A 20562-nucleotide genomic window follows, 5' to 3' on the forward strand; every position below is an offset into this window, starting at 1 on the left:
GGCTGCTGGTGACATTGACTATGTATCGCGCTGTTGCTGCGCCGGTCACAGAGGGATGCTCGGAGAATCTGACGCAAACAGCACATTTGGAAGAACTCGAGCTTGTTGAGTTCGGGCTTGAGGATGACCCAGATCTCTGATCCATAGAGAAGAATTACAAGTGTGTGGTACAGGCGGATTTTGGTAATCAGGGTGAAGTTCGTCTTCCTCCAGACGCACCATTGGAGGGAGCCGAATGCCGCTGCTGCTGTGTTAACCAGCTGGTCAAATGAACATTGTCACACATGTCCATAGACCTTGGCCTTGTTATGGTTTAAATGAATAATTTATAGTTTCTGGATTAAGTGAAGATAAAACTCACTTTTTTTTAAAAAATCAATTAAAGGCATAAAAAGAAAAAGATCAGTATTAAAGCGTCGCCTGCTTAAAGCGTCCATGTTCCTGGACACGGACACGTGCTGCCTTCCTCAAACACATTTAACTCCCCGTGCATCCGTCCACAGACTGAAAACAAGCTCTGAAACAACGTTCAAAACAGTAATTCACTTTAATTTAGTTCTCTCGTTGGCCGGTGAGCTCGCTTTAAACATGACAAATGAAGTGCATCGGTAGAAGCCTAACAACGGGTTTGGAAACATGCTCCATTCAGACACGTCTGTCAATCCACATATTACAAGCCAACATTATTATTACTCAAATAAAACCACTATAGTTCAGCTCTTGACCTGATAGAAAAAAAATAAGACAGATCCATCGCTAGATACAATGGTGGCAGCAATACACAGGATTGCCCAAGCAGTAAAGTACACGTTCCTTTAAGAAACAGGGAGAGAACGCGAAAAACAACACCTAACCTCTGGGTTCATTATCCCCAATTCAAGTAGTATTTACCCTTTTTTATGTGTTTGCATGTTTTGATTTGTTTAATAAATTCAAGTTCAGCATGAAAAACAACAAGAGTCCAAATAATACGTGTTGGTGGAGTTCAAAGAAGAAGAGGAGGAGGAGACGATGGGAGAAATGAGTGCGACGTCCTCAAATCAGGAGGTGAGGGGGAGGAGGAGGCTGGAGTGGAGGGCATCCGGGGAGGAGGAAGAGGCAGCCATCTTCAGGAGAGACACATGCTGCTGAAATCAGCAGGAAGGAGCGGGCAGAGCTCTCGACTAAACCTGCGTTGATTACTGAAACCTGTTTTGACGCTCATGCACCAGGAGGGAAATGACAAGGAACCACGACCGCACAGAGTTCCTCGCTTTTCCTTCCCAGGAGCGGAGCAGAGAATTTGGCCGTGTCCAATCAGCTCCTGCTGCGGCAGGCACACACCTGCTCAGGTAAATGACAGTAATGAACTCAGGTTCAGAGGCCGGGAGCCTCACTGGCGGGGGGCAGGGTAGCGTCCCTCGCTGGGTCCGGCGCCCCGTCCGGAGCCAAAGCTGGGTTTCTGTGACGTGCCTCCGCGGGCAGAGGGGCCCCGGGGTCCCCCGCTGCCCCCAACCCGCTCTCTGGGCCCGCCGGGGCCGCCGGGGCCCCGAGGCCTGGCGTCCCGCCTGTCGCCCTCTCTGGCTGACCGGGTTTTCTTCTCCTCCACGTTCAGGCGTACGTCGCCTCGGAACTTGATGGGCTGAAGGAGAAAAGAGGCATTAAGGCGGTTGTCACGGGCCAAGACACAAACAGCTGAGCGTGAAGCTCCTCGGCTGAAAGCATCAAAAAGCTCACCCTGTTACTGAGAATCTTCTGGACGGGCTCAGAGTCGTCAAACACCACAAAGCCAAAGTTTGGAAGCTTCCCTCCGCTGTTGATCCTGAGCTCCAGGACCGTCCCGTACTCTGAAAGACGCGGTAAAAACAGTCAGATTTTACACCTACAAACAAAAGAAAAAACAAAAGTTTCACACAACCCAACTCACGCTCAAAGAACTCCTTCAGTTCGTTCTTGTCCACGTCGTGAGGCACATTCCCCACAAAGAGTTGGTGTGCGTCGGGATACCGGACCACCCGGCGCCCCTCCGACTCACCCTGCTCTCCTTCTCGAGCTGAGACAAACAAGAAGAGTCCTTTTCAGATACAGCTTCTCTGTGTTCAGCAAAAATAACAAATCCAAACACATCGAGGAGACCCCGCTGTCACAAATCAGCCAGGGACATCTTTGCAGCCGAGGTGCTTCGTGATGTTACCTCTGGTTTACAATAAAGGCCTGCTGCTGACGGGACTATGCGTACCTGGTCTGGGGCCTCTGTGAGTGGGCGGAGGACCTCCCGGCCTCTGTTCCCTTGACCTCTGGTCTCTCTGTGGTCTCTGTGCTGGTGTCTGGGACTCTGACTTCCCTTCAGCTCTGGGCTATAAGAGTCGAAACGCATTTTAAAACAAAAAGTTTGTTTTCTGGACTCGAGGCTCTGATTATCATCACAAACGTGCTGCTGGCAGAAGCTAGCTCTCAGAGCTCTGCCATCATCTTCTCAGTGTTACCCAAGAGAAGCGATTGCATCATAAACTGAGATTAAATCTGCTTTTAAAATAGTGACACCTGCTGCCAAAGAGTAAAAGGACAGCCATTTCCAGAAAAATGTTGAGAAATCAAAGTCTTTGTGTGAGACTTTATCATATTTGCTAATATTTGACATGAATGTTCATTCAGAGCATCACGGCACTTCTGAACCCACACCTGCGACATAAAGCCTGAGCAGGGTTCTGAGGGAGAACAGGGACTCACCGGTGCTGTGGGGGTGACTTTGACGACATGGGGAGGGATTCCTGAGACAGGGACAGCCCCGCTGGGAGGGAGGTTCTTACTGGTGACCAACGCCCAGGAGAACGGCTGCAAGACAAAGGAAAGAAATCAGATCCTCGTGTTTGCCACTTAACCCAATTCATAAACGCCGCCACACAACCACCTACCCTGTTTTCCTCCGGGGCGGCGGGGGCGGGCTCGGCAGGTGCAGCGACAGCTTCTGTAGCGGATGGTGTGGCGGTGGCAGGGCTTTTCTCTGTCTGCTCGTCACCTGTGTGCACGTCTGTCTGCGTGTCCGGCTTCGTCTCGGGCTTCAGCTCCACCGCCACTGCCTCGGCCTCCTTCTCTGCTTCCTGCTCTGGCTCTGGGCTTGCCGCCACCGCTTCCTCCTCGTCACCAGGAACGGCTGGCTCTGAACTGGAAGCAAAGAAGAGAGAAGTTCACTTCACTGAAAACGCTACTTGTGGCAGTTTGCTTTAGAACTCCAGTAAATAAAACTGTGACATCATCTTCCTCTTCCACAACCCGGGTGCAGCTGTGTTCTGTGCGTTTAAATATTCAAGTTTAAACCTCGACAAGAACGCGAGACTCTTCAGCGCGCTTCGATCACATACCAAGCTGCTGGGTCGTAGAAAGGAGCCGACTCCTCGGGAGCCACGTCAGGGGAGGGAACCCTCTCCTCCAGCTCCTCCACCTCGTCCTCGGACTCTGAAAACCAAAACACGTACGTAACATTAAATATCTGCGCGAGACTGCGGCTGTACTAACAGCAGCAACGCTAAACTTCCTCCACCTCTGCTCTGAAAACACTCGACTCACTACCCGAATATTTTCATCCCCATTTAACCGATCAGACATGTTCAGGATTTCTTAATCTGATCTCTGAAAGAGTCATGAATCACAACAAAAACAGAACTAGATGTGTTCTCACCCTCAGGCGGCTCAGAGTCGGAGTCGCCGAACACTTCGTCCTGGTAACGGAACACGTCGTTGTGGACGTAGAATTTGTTTGCAACGGTTCCCTGAAGGAAAGGAAAACCCATCAATCAACACTTTCTACTGCGGGTTCATGTCACAGATCACATGATAACAGGCTGAAGGCCCGATGGAAGAACTGACCTCGGGCGCCAGCACGAAGGTCTGCATGAATTTCCTCATGGGCTGCATGTTGTTGGACAGCTCGCCCATCACCTGCACCACCACGCCCTCATTCAGGGTGGCGTGAGCGTCCACGTGTCTGATCTTGGTGTGACAATCTCGGAAGCTCAGAGCCATCACCCTCTTATGGATCTCCTGGAAAAGAGAACAGACAGGCTGAGTCAGACTTCCCGCGCCCAAACCTAAAAGCTATGAACTCAAACCAACTTCACGCTTGTGGTCAGACGTCAATCAGAGGACGCCACCTCGTTCAGCTTATCATTCAGGATGGGCCAGCCTCGTCTGAAATTAGCCTGCGTGTGTGTGTTTTAATGTAAGCTGTAACTATAACATATTACTTTGTAGTACAGTTACATCCTTCTAGCTCTTTGGAATTGACCTTAAAGCTACAGCCTGCCACTTTACTTACAGATTGTCCGTAAACGGCCTCCGCCGGTTTGCCGTTGCTGTCCAGGCCACCGTGCACGTAGGATGAGTTCTTTCCATAAAACCTGAGTGCAAACAGCAGAGACGGATTTAGTGTGTGCAGGAAGACATTTACAAAGACAGCGGGCGAGCGCGTGACGCTTCAGTCACTCCCTCGTATGCTGACAAGAATTTCACTCGCATGTACTGTACCAGTGTACCTGCACATGTGATGTGACAATAAAAGTGATTTGATTTGATTTGACAGACAAACAGCTGCCGGCTGTACCTGTGCAGGTAGTCGGGGGCCTGGTTCAGGAGTGTGTAATACTGTCGGACAAACTCTCGCCCGACCAGCTGGGCACTTGGCTTCTCCATCACCATTTCTTTGGTCAACTTGAAATCTCTGCAGAGAGAAAGAGCAGGCTGAGATCAGCAACAGGCCAAATGATATCACTACAAACAAAGAAAGCTCCGCTCATCCCGACAGCTGTGAACAAATTCATCATGGACGTTTTAGTGCCACAAACATGGAGACATGAGGACTGCACAGACTGAGAAATCTGCTCAATGAAGTCATTCTGAGCTCAGTAGTCTCTTAAACATTGATCATTCAGAGCAGCAGACCCCGTGGGGTAGAGGAACTTTGTTTCAGGTGCTGATGAGCTGCTCATGCAGACCGACTCATCGCGTTTCAGCCTCGGCCTCTACGTGTTTGTGACGCCTGTATTCAGCAGAGCTGACCCATTCTGCCTCGTCTGTGTGCACCGATGTGAAAACGGCCCTGGAGACGATTTTCACAGGGCGTGGACACTAACCCACAGAATTAGCAGAAAATGTAAAAAGAAAAAAAAAAGAAAAAATTCGGGACGATAAGTGTCTTACATTGGGATATGAGATTTTGGTCATATCGCACAGCCCTACTTTCTGACACACCTGAATTTATGCTGAAAGTCTTATTAAAAAACTGTTTCTTCTGTGGCAGATAGCACATCATCCACGGGAAACTGCACAAACGTTGACTATGTTTTGGAATGGTTGCAGACTATGGCTTGTTCAGATGTGTTCTACCTTTCCTGTACTATGACAACTATGATGCAAACAGGCGTCAGAAGCAGGAAGCTTGCTGCGCTCCACAGACACGCCTGGCATGCTCAGACAGACCTGCATACTTTCCCTGTTTCTTGAACATTTGCAGTTTTTAAAATGAGACCCGCTCAGGATTTTTCCACAGAAAGCTGCAGGGCTCGTCAGACTCGATGGATTGCCTGCTTCGTGCCTCTACTGGTAGATTTTCTCACTGTAGCAACATGAATGGAGTCTATAAGGAAGACTGGAAAAAGTCATTTCTGCTGTGAATTCCTCAACAATCAATCCCAAGGTCCTTCTTTCACGCTGAATGGAAATGAACCACAGGAAACAACCAGCTGGGTCACTTTACTGTGACAGAAAGAGCTGGTGGCTTTTATTTGAGAGTCTCTGCTAAAAACATTTCCAGGGTATCCACCTGTGAAGCCGGCAGCCTGCTTGGCCTCCTCGTCGGGATATTTTTAGACAGAAACCACGGCTGCTACATGAGCTACTCGCCGACTCTACCCGCTAACCTCTCTCAGTGTAAAACTCCAACAATAGGACAAAGAAAGCGCAACACGGACAATGTGTTAGCATCTAATGTTTATTTCAGTAACAGTTTTGGCTTTAATCCGTGTTCTGTTGTCCAATATCTATTTAATGTTTTTTTAGGTTTAATAAATCAACAAAGTCTGAGTAATGATATTAAATAAACCTGATTTCAACATCAACTGAAACAACGGTGATGAACATCTGTTATGATATCCTGTGTATCGAGCAGCTGCTGTTCTAAGCCCAGTTAGCCTTACCGAACCAAGAACTACAACCTGCAGTTCCTATAGCATCCAGCAGGGGCTCCAGCAGCAACTCAGTTAAAATGAACATGTTTACAGCCTGAAACAAACTAGTTTGTGGTCTCTATAGACGAGTTCTACCTTTATAAAAGCTGTTCCAACTGGACTAGGGTTTGCATTATTAGGGGCGTGGCCTCTGACAGGTGGTGGTGACACAGGTGGCCAGCACAAACATCCTAAATCACAATTCATGTTGATCTGAACTTTGTTGCTTTGAACTGTACACAGTGTGCAGACTGTCCAACTTGAGTAAAATCAAACAAAAATCAAAGTACTACAAGTATTACATTTGGAAGGTTGTGCAGATTACACCGGCCAACGAGTATTTTGCTGCTGGGCTTCGTTCAGCTGTGCTTTCATGAATTTCGATTCCAGATTTCAAATTTTAAAAAATGTTTTCTTCAAACAAGCCTAGTTTTTTTTTAGCTGACTTAAACAAAAAAATAATAAATAAAAATAAAAAGACGGTAAGGTATTTCAGTGTTTAACAAGTTTGCTCTCCAGAAAAGTGAAGGCAGAATAAAAGGAGGTGTATTTGTTGCCCCTGAACTGAACTGATACTGAATCCGCAGCACACAAAACACTCGTGGACGCAGAGTGAAAGCAGAGAATCACAAATCGTGAGTGTGAAACAGCTCATCAGATGATTCAAGACTCATGTTTCTGTCAACAAGCACAGGGAAAGATTTCATCAAGACATAAATGTGACCGAAGACCGATATCAGGGAAAATGTAATCCAGGCATGACGGTGACTGCTGCTGGTCATCGCAGAGCGACAGATGTAATGAAGCGCTAGTGACTCATATACTTTTAATCTCTTTTATTTAAATAAATTGATAGAAATTTTCTTTAATGCATCTCTCGCTTGTTTCCCAAAACCAGTGAAGGCACAATGGTCTCCTACTCCCACACCCCAACATCTTTCTCCATCTCTATCCCAGCATCATCATCTGTTTCACTACACCAGTGGTAGGCAACTCCAGGCCTCAAGGGCCAGTGTCCTGCAGGTTTTAGATGTGTTGTTGATCCAACACAGCTGATTCAAATGGCTAAATGACCTCCTCAACAGTTCTCCAGAGGCCTGGTAATGAACTAATCATTTGATTCAGGTGTGTTGACCCAGGGTGAGATCTAAAACCTGCAGGACACTGGCCCTTGAGGCCTGGAGTTGCCTACCCATGCATTACAACTAGGAACCTCCTCTGAGATTTTCCTCTTGTCCTCCCACCTAGCAGCTCCATCTTCATCCTTTGCCCAGTGTATCCACTCTCCCTCGATTTTGAGCCATCCCTCTGATTGACTCATTTCTAATCCTATAAAACCTGATGCTTAAGATTAAACCTATCTTAGGTGAGCCTAACCATACCTTGGATATCCTGCTCGAGCATGCTTCCTGGTCTTTATACAATACCGTCTGCAGGCATCCCTGGATGTTTCATGTCTGCTGTTACTGGAAATGTGAAACCTGAAGTGCTCTTTACCTGGGTCTTCATTGGCCTACAACAGGAATCTGAGGCCTGCAAGCTGATGTAGGTATAGCTGATTCACATACAGTTAAGGTAAAGAGTCAAATGTATGTAACACAAGTCTGTTCTCTGCCCATTTTCATGTCTTTGGACATTTGATAAACTTTAAATCCATTTTGGGTTAATTAATTAAGCCCTGCACTCCTACAGTTTGTCTTCCTTCTCCTTACCCCCTGGGCTAGCCAAGGAAGATGGCCGCCTTCCCTCAGCCTGCTGTTGAAGGTGTCTTCTTGTTAGAGAGAATTTAGCCCTCTGCTAACACCGGGAGTACACGGGATCACTGGCCTTCACGCTACCTTCCACCGAAAAGTGCTGTGCAGATAAATGTGCACACCTGTACACACAGCACGAGCCATCTGTTGCTGTGACACACCGCCCAGCCCTCCCTGGTCCACCAGGCTTTAAGGTGGACTAGCCCAGCTAGCCTAAAAACGTGCCCCAATGCTTCCAGCTGGCTCTAGCTTATCGATCCGGGCTCCGCGTGAAGGACCGCGCTTGCACGCACACAAAGGCCGCGGCGTGCCCGCTGCTTGGAGCCGCTCACCGGCTTACACGCGACCCTCAGTGGACTGCCCCATCGATAACCGGGTTCACATGGCACGCTAGACGGCCCTCTCCGGAGCCAAGCTGTGGAAACTGAGCGAACACACGGCTCCCAAAGCGAGGCAGGGCGAGCGGCGGCCGCAGCACGTGTCCCGGCCGGCCACCCCTCCGCTGCTGCCGGAGAGAGCCCTGCTAGCAGCTCCGAACCGGGACCGAAGGGTGAACCAAACACGAAATTGATCTTTAAACTATTTATTTAAATTAACATGTAGGGATTAAACGACAAAATGGAGCGGTAAAAGAGGCATTAACGACCAAGCCACGGCTAAAAGAGAGCTACATGTGGGGGATGGCTATATCCTGGAGACCAAACAATCAAGCCGGTAGCTGCATTTCGACTTTTTCACGCAATAACAGTTATTACACCATCCGATGGCATTTCAAAATACTCAAATATTGTAATGTATAGGTAATACACGATTATATAATTATACTCTAGTTACAATGTCATTAGGGTTGCTAACAGCAACTCCCCTTCTACACCAGACTGTAGACGCGGCCTGGAAGAGCGATCCAGTTAATAAAAAAACACAAGTATAAACTAATCACACACTAATGTTGGATTAGATTACAGAGAAGAGTAACTTACCGCCTGGTGAATTATTTTGGGCAAAACTGCGCTTTACAAACAGGAAGTGTCTAAGAGTCACAGCAGCGGCTGCCTGAACGCTAACGGCTTCACAACGTGCCGAAATGCTTAGTACCGGCCTCGGTTCCACAACCGAACGTGCTATTCTGCCCGCCTACGCGACGGCTACTCAATCATATTCACGCTCCGCGACTCATTCACCAATAGTTGAACGTGACTGCAACGGCCCCTTACGTACAGCCAATCCGGAAGCGTCTCCTCGCTGCCTGGGTTCACGGAGCGTGCCAATAACGTCACAGTGTCAGTTGACGGTACGATGGTTTCGTGAACAGGCGACTGCCGTTTTTGTTGTTAGCTCGCAGTGTACCGTTGCTTACCCCCGCCTGGGGGCGACAAAGGCTTTTGTTGTCCAACCTGGGAGCGAATGAGTCATCCAATCATGCGGATTTTAATTCATTTTAAGCGGCTTAATGTGATAAAAGGAGGCCGTGGGACCGAGATGTGGGCTTCACTCCTTTCAGATCAGAAGAAGCTGGATGCAGCCTGCTTTAGGACTGTTAAACAAACTAATCCAAACTCAAGATCCAGTGAGGGGCTTTTTCTGCAGCCATAAACCTCATCTCACCGATACAAGTGCAGAGTTTCTTTATTTATCATTTTCTGTTCTGTGTCGGTTATAATTTTAATAAACATGAGCAAAAGAGAGAGGAAGACACCATAAAATGAGCTGACAGCTGGACATCGACTTGTTTTTTTTTTTTTTTGTTTTTTTTTTTTTTTTTTTTTTTTTTATTCCTGCATTTCCAGTTCTTGCCATTCGTATTGTGTCCCTTTGTATTTCCCTCACGATTTCCCATCATCACCCCCTCCTCTCCACTGCACCACTTCAGTGTTCTGTTTTTTGTGCTACCTCAATATTTTTAGTGCCCATCCATCCCCCCCCCCCCCCCCCCCCCCCCCCCCCCCCCCCCCCCATGATGCGCAAGTGTAGAGAAGGTCAGAAGGAGCTTCACTGTGTCTTTGTTGGGCTATAGAAAGCAGATGATGGGTCGTAACAGAGGAAGTGTGGCGTTGTGTGAGAGTGGTGCAAGGACACCTGTGAGTACAGACAGAGTGATCAGATGTGCATGCAGGTGGAAAGGTGAACATGAAAGGAGCAAAGGTGGATGAGCTTAAATACCTGCGGTCAACCATCTAAATAGGTGAAGAATAGAGTGCAAGCAGGGTGGAGTGGGTGGAGGAGAATGTTAGGGGTGATTTGTGACAGAAGTAAACAGCAATAATGAAAGGGAACGTTTAAAGATTGAGGTGATGCTGTGATGGATGGTTTGGAGACTGTGGTACTGACACAAAGACAGCAAAACAGATGGTTTATCGATGTAGTGAAGGAGGACATGCAGAAGGTTGGTGTGGTAGAGGAGGGTGTTGCTGCGTGGAGTCTCACTGTGGTTTACTGAGATGTCTCAGACGTTTGCAGGATCAGATTGCTGCCTCACGGTGTTTATCCGCCAGCTCAGAGCTTCGTTTGGATCTGGACGCTCGTTTGATGAGTCGTTCACCTGGAGCTTTATGTGCATAAAACTCTGATTATTTGATTGATTACTGTGGAGTGCGGCACATGTGAACATGTAGGGAGGGACAGGCTGTGTAGCTGCACACTCATTGGCTCATACAACTCATGGCATAATATACCACAATAATCCTCAATATTTTATTGAGTATGACCCCAAATGAGTGGCCGTAAGACCATAAACCCAGCAGAGGTCAGAGAGTTGTTGTCCCGTACACTTCCATAGGACCAGAAGGCTTTTTGTGACCACAGCTGTCGTCGTCTGGTGGCCCAAACAATTCAAAAGCTTTTTGAAATGACACACCGCCCATCCAGGTTATCTGCGAGAACCAGACAATACTGTCATTGTTCGGTGCAAAGCACGCACTGACCAACTCGGTTTCCTCTGAAGCAGGGAAACGACCGAGTACAACATTTAACATCTCTGTTTAGATTTCACGATTCATTTAACTCATAGCTTTAAACTTTAATCTCAGGTGTGAGCACATATGTAGGATACATGCAAATATATACTGATTTGTTTTCATCATTAGAACATTTGGATATGTGCAAAATAATATCAATAACATATGATGCTCTGCCAATCTGTACCAAAACAGCCATCCAAAAAGCTTTTCCTTGGAGCAAGATTTCTTTTTCAAAGACTGTGTACAGTCGCAACATCATTATTTTTTTACTGTGTTCATTTAACATATTAAAAAAAAAAAGGTTTTTATGGCTTTTTAATAAAAACAAATTTACCTTTAGCTGTAATTATATAACAAATTAAAAGGAACCAACAACAAAAAGCTAACAAGTGCTGTAGAATTCTTCTTATTCCAGCTTTTTACTTGCTGTTCTGCTTTCATTTAAAGAAGCCCAGGTTACACAGAAATTAGTCTTTACCACTAGATGGCAGCAGAGACTTTGAAAAATGGACTGGTTCCTTTTCTAAGACATGCACTGTAAAAAAATATTCCGTAGAAAAACAGAAAATGTCCTGGTAATTTTCTGCCAGTACATTTTCTGTTTTTTTACGGAGGTTTGACGGACCTTTCTGTAAATGATAAAACGGAAAATTCTGTAGATTTACAGTATACTCTCTGTACTATTTACGGACATTTCCTTCAGCTATAAAACAGAAAATTCCGTTTATTCACAGTATATTTTCTGTATCATTAACTGATATTTTCCGTTAATAGAAAAATTGAAATTTCTGTTTATATTACTATTTCCAAGCACTTCTTTTCACTGTAACTCATTAAATATAGTTCTTTATATCCTTAAACGTACATTTCTATGCAATTACAACCTAGTACACCATGTACTCAAAAATTCATAAATTAAAACTTAAATTAATTTGTGCTTCGTACACAACAACATTGGTACAATTAATGTTAAATATTCTTTTATTCTCCTTAACTCAAACACTATACTAAAATATAATGACAGCATCCATCTTGTCATAAAACTACTAAACAGCTGATACATGAACAAAATAACTCACAAGCTTTCAAATTTGAGCATTTTTATTTCCTTGAAATCAGGTTGCCCTCATGTAAATGTGTTTATTTACATTCATTCAAGTGGCTACCAAGTGTTTTCTTCAAACAGGACACCTGACAAACAAAAAATGTCATATTTAACGACATGTTCACATTTAATAATATCCAGAGTACCTTTGAGTTAGAATCACTGCCTTGTGGTAGTTTTGCCTCAGCCAAATGGTTAAGGTGTGGTTTACATCCATCTCTGTCCACTTATGATACAGTATACACATGTAGTCAGTTATAGCCAAACACCTTTGATTACTGCATTTCATTCACTTCATTAATGAAGTGAATGTAATTCACATTTGTGTGAACATTTGTCTGAGATTAACTCTTTGGGCTCTTTATCTTACAATATAACATACTTGAGTCAAAATTTGTTGACTGTTTAAGTGGTGCCACATGAATACTACTGAACAGATCTAAAGAAGATGTTCCTGAACATTGGGTTTATTCGAACAGGACGGATGGATAACCACAGGACTTTTCCCCATATGATAACTACAACACATAATAAATTAAGACAGATTACTGTCCCAAACTTAAAGATAAAAGTGTATTTACGGGACTTGTTTTGTCAGTGAGGAGCAAAGTATAATTAGAAGTGCTTGTTCTGATGAAAAGTTAAACTGTAAACAGCAGCATAGTGAATAAGGATCTGTGTCCACGAATCCTCAGCAGTGACAACACTTAAACATCATAGTTCAAAATCCTTAATGCACACCTTTTTCTCCACGGTGTTCAAATTCTCTAAGCTGGTTAAGTAGAGGAAAAAGTCTGACATATTTCATGACCATTAAATGTTAGACAAGGCTCTGAAAACGAGGTTACAGTTACAAACAAAAACCTCTGCTTGTGCGCACAGACCCTAAATCACAACAAATAAGACAATAGTAAGACAAATTACTACAAAGTCTTGTTACCGCTCTTCATATAACAGTGTGACAAAGTCCTGAATGCAGCCTGCATGTTAGTACATCAAGGTCCATCTGAGCTTTAAGTAAAATACACTCAGCTTTTCCTTGGATTTTAAGAGTTGCTCAGTTCATACAGGAACTGCAGCAGTCGGAGTTAACGTGTCGCTGTGTTGCTCCTCCGTGTCAGCCATTGAGACTAGTCGCAATTTATTCTGAGGAAAAAAAGAGAAACAACAAGACATTTTTAAAAAGTTTGTATTTTTATAATTTTTTTTTACCTAGAGCATAAACAACATAAACAAAAAAAGGATTAGGGCTGTGCGATATGACGATATATATCAGATTACGATATAAAAATGTCTATCGTTTCATATTATACACTATTCTTTGTTTTGTGGTGTTGCAAAATAAACTGTTTACGGCAATATTTTTTTCATGGTTTTGATGGTCACTGTAGTTGCTATATTATTTCTTAAAGTTCTCTCCTTCTCTTATACTTAAAATAACCACACTATGGACGGACAAGTGACTGTTTTTACGCGTACTTTCGTTACCAACAATGAGGATAAAACCATCGTGTGGCTCCGCCGTCCGCTTGTTTATTTTCCACATAAACCTTTCACAATAAAGCTCAAGTTTCTGTTGAGACTTTTCAAACTAAACTGAAATGATATACATTATTCTCAAACATAAAATTTCAGAATATGCATCAAACAAATGACCTCAAATAAAAACATCAAGTAACTATAAATGGCGCTTACAGTCACCACGCAGATGAAGGCACAGAGAATACCAGCATGGCCAGCAAGGATGAGGCAGAACCAGAAGGACCAGTCAAAAGAAATCGAGGACCTTATTGTTAAATGAGGGGCTACCTCTGTAGCATGGACATGGTTTGGTTATGAAAAGTCTGACACGCCCCAGAAAACTGTACTATGCAAATTATGCCACAAACTGGTCCCCACCACCACTCGAACACGACAAACCTCTTTAACCACCTACACAAGAATCACATGAAAGAGTTTCGAGAGAGTTTACGAATGAAAAGCAAAAAAGAGTCGTCAGGTGCTCAAAATAATCCTTAGACTCAAACGTTAGAACAGGCTTTTCCTTGCAGCACGCCGTGTAATAAATACTCAGAAAGAAAATGGCGGCCATTTAAACTCATGTCTAAAAATGTATAGTTTCATGCATCGGTCAAAACACTCGACTCCAGGTACACGACGCCCAACTGAAAACATTTCACATAAGTCGAGTTGCCCGAGAATCACAGAATTTACAGAAAATGCACTATTTTGTGATATATATCGTTATCAGGAGAGATACGTCTTATATTGGGATATGAGATTTTGGTCATATCACGCAGCCCTACAAAGGATTATAATTCACGTAGAGTTGCATACACATAACACCATTCTGTTGCAACAAAAGCAGTTTATAATTAAAGTAACATACATACCTTGAAAAACTAAATCAACCACAACATTAAACTCACCTTGTGTTTGTAGAGAAGGTGATCAGGGTTTTTCTTCATTTCCTGAGACCAGCTGCTCTGGATCATCACCAGCTTGTATCTTCATCTTTTTTTTCCACTCGGGGAAGTCTTTCCTTTTCTTGGCCATTGCTCTGCACTGGAAAACCAAAGTGTGTGATCAAAGGTGAAATAAGGGATATTTTTCCACTGCAGGACTTAAAGTGCTTCAAGTAGTGATAGCTGTTGATCCATTTCTCAAATAATCTGTAAGGATCTGGATTTTTAAGAAAGATACAAATATCTCTGCTTATATTTGGCTAAAAGCTTGATATAGACAAGGCATATAGAGCCCCTGCACACCAGCACTGCGCTTACATTATAGTTCAACCTTTGGAATACAAGCGCGCTGATCCACACAGGTATGCACACGGGTGTTCACTGCTCGTAGACCCAAATTACACCTTTCTTGGCTGCTACTTCGAAGCACATCTGTCCTGCGTGCTGCACAACAACATTGAATATTTAGTATTTACTGCTGTTTACACTTAGCTAGATTAATGCGATGGTGTTGTGTTTAGTATGTTGCTTTGTTTTTTTTCTGCTTGTTTTCTATTCTTCTCTCAACAGGTGATCCAGGAGATTTTTATTTTTTTTCTCCCCCCCTTTCTCACTGTCCCTCTCCCCTTCTGTTTTTCCTTTCCTTCCTCTTTCTTTCTCCCTTTCCTATCCCTCACTCATGTCTGTCCCGTCTGTAACATCTGAAAATAAAATATAATAAATAATAAAAACAAAGATCGACCAAATGGACCAATACGGCAATGCCACGATGATCCATTTGGCAAAGTAAATCCATTGGGTATCCTTGTTGGTCTTCAGACAACAATTCTGATGGCTAAAGAACCAAATGGGACAGGCAAAAAAAACAAAAAACAAAAAAAAACAAAAACATTATAGTTCAATCAAGAAATAGTTATTATTGATTTATTATTGAATTTTTTTAGTAATAATTTTTAGTATTTAATCACATTAGCACAGTGGGGTGACAAAAATATTCCACATACAAGAAATGCTGCTCAGCATTTCATAAATTACATTTTCAACAAATGTTGGAGTAAAAACACAGTTACAGGGAAAATGTGTCACAGCTGTGTAATACCCAGAGAGACACAGACAGCTAACTATAATATTTATGAAAACTGGTTCAGCCACTGAAGGGCAAAACTGGTGGTATCACAGTAAAAATTATTTTAACATTAACTAAAATAAAGCTTAAGTCATGTTAAACCTAAATAACAATTATTTTAAAAAATGAGTCAGCAAAATATTCCTGACTTGTCTGGAGACAGCCGAAACCAGTTAACAAATAAATTAACAATTCTTTCTAAATAAAAACACGGAGTCTTTTGAAAAACATTATTTTAATAAAACGAAACATGAGTTTTAATACTTACCACAGAAATTTGAAGGCAGTTTCTCCAACTTCAGAATCCAAAATCCAGATGAAGCCTGAAAGAAGCCTAATGGCTGCTCTTGCGCTTACTTTTCCCTCCTTTTCAGGTTCTTTTTCCCACAATGCATTGCAGTAGTTGAGAAATACAGAAAAATGCCTGTAAATGACTAATACGGAAAATTCCTTCACGTTTATACAGTAGATTGTACTGTATTTTTACGGATTTTTTTTACAGTGTGTCGTTCTACCCAGCAGGATGCCCTACAGAGCAACTTGGGTTAGTTTCCAGGGATATTTGCAGTGTTGGGAAGATTGCTTTTAAAATGTATTCCATTACAGAATACATGCCCCAAAATGTATTCTGTAACGTGTTACGTTACTCAATGACAGTAACGTATTCTGAATACTTTGGATTACTTAATATATTATGCTTTTTACAACTATGTGAATGTACTATTGCTGTGTGATTTATTACTATTACCGAGGGTCCGCGGCTCCGAACCTTAGTAAAGGGACCTAACTAATATGGCGGGGTCCATGTCCGCTCGTAGCCGAAAAATAGTTTACTTTGTTGTGTGGGTCACCTTTTCTTGCAAGAGACAGAGAGGCGTTGAAAGGCTGCTCCAACGGAACTTATTGTTTTCGGAGGAAAACACGAACACAGTGTACAGTCTAGTCTTAATAGCTTACTTACAACTGGGCTCGTCAGGCTCTCTTCTTGGCTGCAGTGGTTACTATTATATTTACATGCTTCCAGCTCCCGTTTTTGCTGGATGACTGCTCATACTTTTCCACTCTCCTTTTTCTCCCTCCTCTTGCTCACAGACGCATAACGTGTATGGCGGTCCATTCTCCCTGCAACACTGACTACACTGCCCATGAGGCTACATTCTGCCTGTTAGCTTAGCACAACAACAAAAAGGCGCTCTCTCACCCAGGAAACACACAGTCGCAGAGAGAGAGAGCGAGCGTCGCCCTGTAACCATGGCAACCGTAACGCTGCCGCCTGGAACAACAGAACATAGCTGTCAAACAAAACCCAAACAGTCCTGACCCACCACAATATGAAACAGGAGAGTACCGCAGTGTAATCCATTTATTTCAACAAAGTAACTGTATTCTAAATACCACCTTTTTAAACGGTAACTGTAACGGAATACAGTTACTCATATTTTAACTCCAGGCCTCAAGGGCCAGTGTCCTGCAGGTTTTAGAGATCACCCTGGGTCAACACACCTGAATCAATGCTTAGTTCATTACCAGGCCTCTGGAGAACTTAAAGACATGTTGAGGAGGTCATTTAGCCAAACAAATTTAATATTTTACCTCATGCTAAGTTTACCACCAGAATCAGACTCTCATATCAGGTGTACAACTTCTACATTTGTTTGCAGTGTTGGTGTGTTGGGCTGAAGCAGGGTCAAGTGATAACAGTAAGGCTTTAGTGACTGGCTCATTGTGACAGCAGAAGCTTCACTTTAGGAGAAACATAAAGTAGATTTCTTTTATAGAGGCAGACGGTGGTTATTAACAAAGAATGCTTGCATTTTAGACACTGCATTAGAGGCATTTATTAGGAAGATGAGAAGTTTTTGGCACCTGACAGCTGTTAACAGAAAATCTGTGAACCCAGCCTGTATCTTTATACTTATTTAAATACTCACGAGTATTTTTACTTTAATTACTTCACTTAACTGCTTTTTTACTAATGTTATATTTCAATTAAAATGTAATTTTCACACATAGCTGCAATAAATAATCATAATCTTTGTATGTGTCCCTCCAACAGACGGCAGCAGTGATGGTTTTAGTTTGAAAAGCTGCTTCTGTCCTGTCAGCTCAAGATGTTATGACATCATCATTTACAATGCTACAGTAAAAATAAAGAGGGACTATCGTAGTGTTATCTTCAAAAATCTTCGCTGCCATGAAAAGGGAAGTGTAAAATCTGTATTTCCAGTTTGGATAGCAGTGCGCTGTGATTTGATTGTGCTATGTGACACGATTGATCTTGCACGTAAAAGTAGCTCACTGTAACTTCAGAAGCAGCTCAAAGCATGAAGAGAATATATTTTAACTGAGAAAAGGATTTAAAGCACAAACAGTTTTCTTCAGAAAGAATAAATGATTCCAGTTTGGACACAATAACAGAGAGAATGCGCAGGGTGAATATTATTAATACTCTACATTATTATATTACTCTATTGAGTCACAGCACAAAGTACTGCTGTGCAATGATGTGCTTTAACTCTGTAACACTCAAAGCTGTCCAGTTCAAACTGACTGTTATCTTCCAGTTTGCACTCAGTATAAAAACTTGAGCAGGGTTCAAGTCGTCAATGAGTATCATCAGGCCAGACCTGAGAAACAGAATCACTGATGCTCACAGAGCAGGAGTGAATATACAAAGTCATCACAGCAGCTCCAAGTGTGAAGAACTGGAGTGAGAAGCATTGTCGAGAAATTCAAAGAGAGCCGCACAGCACAGAAGAAGCCTGGCAGAAGAATTAAAGACTCTGAAAGAAAACTAGTGAGGGTCTAAAACACCCAGAACAACTGCAGAGACACGCGTGGATGACTCAGCCGAGTTATCATGCAAAAAGGCCTCACCACTGACTGTTAGCGTCGGGAGCATATTAAAAAATGAAAGGGGGGTAATAAATCTGTTATCATCTGTATGTGTTCAGGTAGTTTCTACCTTTTTAACCACAAGATGGCGCTACAGTGTTAATGTTTGTCTTGGAGAGCCTCTCATGTCTGATATAAAGAGGTCACAATATAAACAACAGCCAGTTAATCCACAAATCAGGATTGATTATTTAAATCATTTTAGTTCATGTACATGACGTCCAGTCTGACCAATGAAGCCACTGATAATGAGCAGCCTGAGGGGAAAATGGGTTCCTGTGTTGCTTTGGCTGCTTTGGACTGTCAGAGGAAAGTCCAAAAACACGTCTTCCTTTTCTGTAACTCTACGCTTGGTGGCCAGAGTGTGGCCTGGTTTTTTGCCCCGGATTTATTTGAATTTTTCTATAATCCTGCTCACACCTGTCAGGTTTCTGCTCTCTCTCTCTGTTTGTGTGTGTGTGTGTGTGTGTGTGTGTGAGTGAGATGAAGCTGTGATTTCCACCTGAGTGACAGAGCAAGCTAGAGCCTCGGGGATGATGCTTTCAGAACAGAAGGGTGCGCGTTAGAGTGCAGGATCAGCTCTCTTTGTTAACAAAGGAAAATCCTCAAATTAGGCCTTCAGGTCCTGCACACTAAGCTAAAGTTCATCTGCCTGCCTGGCATATTTTAATCCCAAAGCCTTTTGTTAATCTGAATAAATACATATATTATTTGACAAATGAGAGCAGTACAGCCACGGAGGAGGCGGTTAGACTGCTTTCTGCTCTGGAACAAAACCATTCACGATTTTTGTCCTTGAAGAGAGGAGAAGAGCTCCTTCTTCCCCTCTCTGACAGTTTTTATGGGTTTGGTGAGCATCGCTGTCTCTGTGAAACTGAGCAGCATAAAAACATCTCTCACAGCACGTTTCAGACGATCTTCAGTTGAAGGACTTTGTGTTCCTCACCGCCTCCTGCCCACTCCGCTCAGTTTACCTCTTTTCAGAACTCAGACAGAGTACGCAGGATTCAGAAAGATGAAGGTCAAACAACAGCAAGGCTGTTTTTTGTTTTTTTTTGGTTTTTTTGTTCCTACATACTAACAGCTTTCAGCTGTCACATGTTCGCTCAGGTTCAGAGTGAAAACTCCCAAAAAGTGCCAGAATATGCCCAGAACCTATCGATCACGATATATAAACCGCGTACAGCCACATAAGTCTTACAGTGTTACATTGACTGAGTTTTACTACAGCAGATGTTTGCATCTATTTGATTTGAATTTATTTATACAGGTAGTCCTGTTAAGACTCAATGTCTTATTTACAACAGAGACTTGTTTCACACAATCAGACTAAGATTACAGTTAATAGGTAAAGACCCTCCAACACTGGAGAGAAGACTTCAACAATGTGACAGTCAATCAATCAGCCAAGTCAGCCAATCAATGTGAGCAGGATTGGCTATAGTGAGGAGGAAGAACTCCATTTTTAAAAATGTATATGTTTAACTGTGTTTTTCACAAATAGAACAGTTTGCAGGAATGGGAATAGTTGCTCATGTACTCAGAGAATCAACATGGATAAAAACAACATAGGAAACCAACCGAAGCGTCTTGGATGTTACTCACTATGATAATTGTGTCATTCCAGGTCACCTTTCAATCCTTTACGAGTGTAAAAGATCAGCTGTGTGGAGCACAGAATGCGGAACCAAATGAGTTCTGGAAAACAGAACTTCAAAAAAACTTCACAAAAGGAAAAAATCCAAAACTACAGAAGGCCAGGAGCAAGAAATGCAAATACTATCTTCAGGGAAACATAGAACAAACGAACACATAACAACATATCCAACATACACTCACAGGACCTATTCAATTCAGATTGATTTATACAGCGCCAAATTACAACAACAGTCGCCTCAAGGTGCTACAGTATATATTGTAAGTTAGACCCTACAATAATACATACAGACAAAAACCCAACAATCATATGACCCCCTATGAGCAATCACTTTGGCGACAGCGGGAAGGAAAAACTCCCTTTTAACAGAAACCTTGGGCAGAACCAGGCTCAGGGAGGGGCG

At 43.1% G+C, this 20562-nt stretch overlaps 1 protein-coding gene and 1 long non-coding RNA gene across 2 annotated transcripts; both read right to left on the reverse strand.

Annotated features, from left to right (window-relative positions):
- Nucleotides 1–552: 552 nt before the first annotated feature.
- Nucleotides 553–9040, reverse strand: g3bp1 (GTPase activating protein (SH3 domain) binding protein 1). Its single transcript, XM_085367396.1, has 12 exons — nucleotides 8935–9040; nucleotides 4580–4696; nucleotides 4295–4376; nucleotides 3847–4020; nucleotides 3659–3749; nucleotides 3342–3435; nucleotides 2895–3144; nucleotides 2710–2814; nucleotides 2219–2336; nucleotides 1907–2032; nucleotides 1717–1826; nucleotides 553–1621 (listed from the first exon to the last, which is right to left on the reverse strand). The coding sequence occupies exons 2-12, from the start codon at nucleotides 4672–4674 to the stop codon at nucleotides 1373–1375; spliced, it is 1494 nt and encodes a 497-aa protein (XP_085223522.1). The 5' UTR covers nucleotides 4675–4696; nucleotides 8935–9040; the 3' UTR covers nucleotides 553–1372.
- A 3562-nt stretch (nucleotides 9041–12602) lies between these two features.
- LOC146638294 (uncharacterized) lies at nucleotides 12603–15963 on the reverse strand. Its single transcript, XR_014906619.1, has 3 exons — nucleotides 15876–15963; nucleotides 14446–14581; nucleotides 12603–13162 (listed from the first exon to the last, which is right to left on the reverse strand). It is a non-coding gene; the product is annotated as an uncharacterized LOC146638294 (long non-coding RNA).
- Nucleotides 15964–20562: the final 4599 nt, after the last annotated feature.

The sequence above is a fragment of the Diplotaxodon limnothrissa genome, linkage group LG2 (assembly GCF_057381915.1).
Source record: "Diplotaxodon limnothrissa isolate DT_005_m linkage group LG2, D_limnothrissa_male_GT1.1, whole genome shotgun sequence".
In the NCBI taxonomy this organism is placed as follows: Eukaryota; Metazoa; Chordata; class Actinopteri; order Cichliformes; family Cichlidae; genus Diplotaxodon; species Diplotaxodon limnothrissa.

Excerpts from the sequence above, each read along its gene's own strand:
- g3bp1 (XM_085367396.1), bottom strand. The coding sequence starts at position 4,674 with ATGGTGATGGAGAAGCCAAGTGCCCAGCTGGTCGGGCGAGAGTTTGTC. Across the intron at positions 4,021-4,294 it reads AGGCCGTTTACGGACAATCT|GAGATCCATAAGAGGGTGAT; the intron begins GTAAGTAAAGTG and ends TCTCTTTTCCAG. Across the intron at positions 3,145-3,341 it reads TTCTACGACCCAGCAGCTTG|TTCAGAGCCAGCCGTTCCTG; the intron begins GTATGTGATCGA and ends CTTTGCTTCCAG.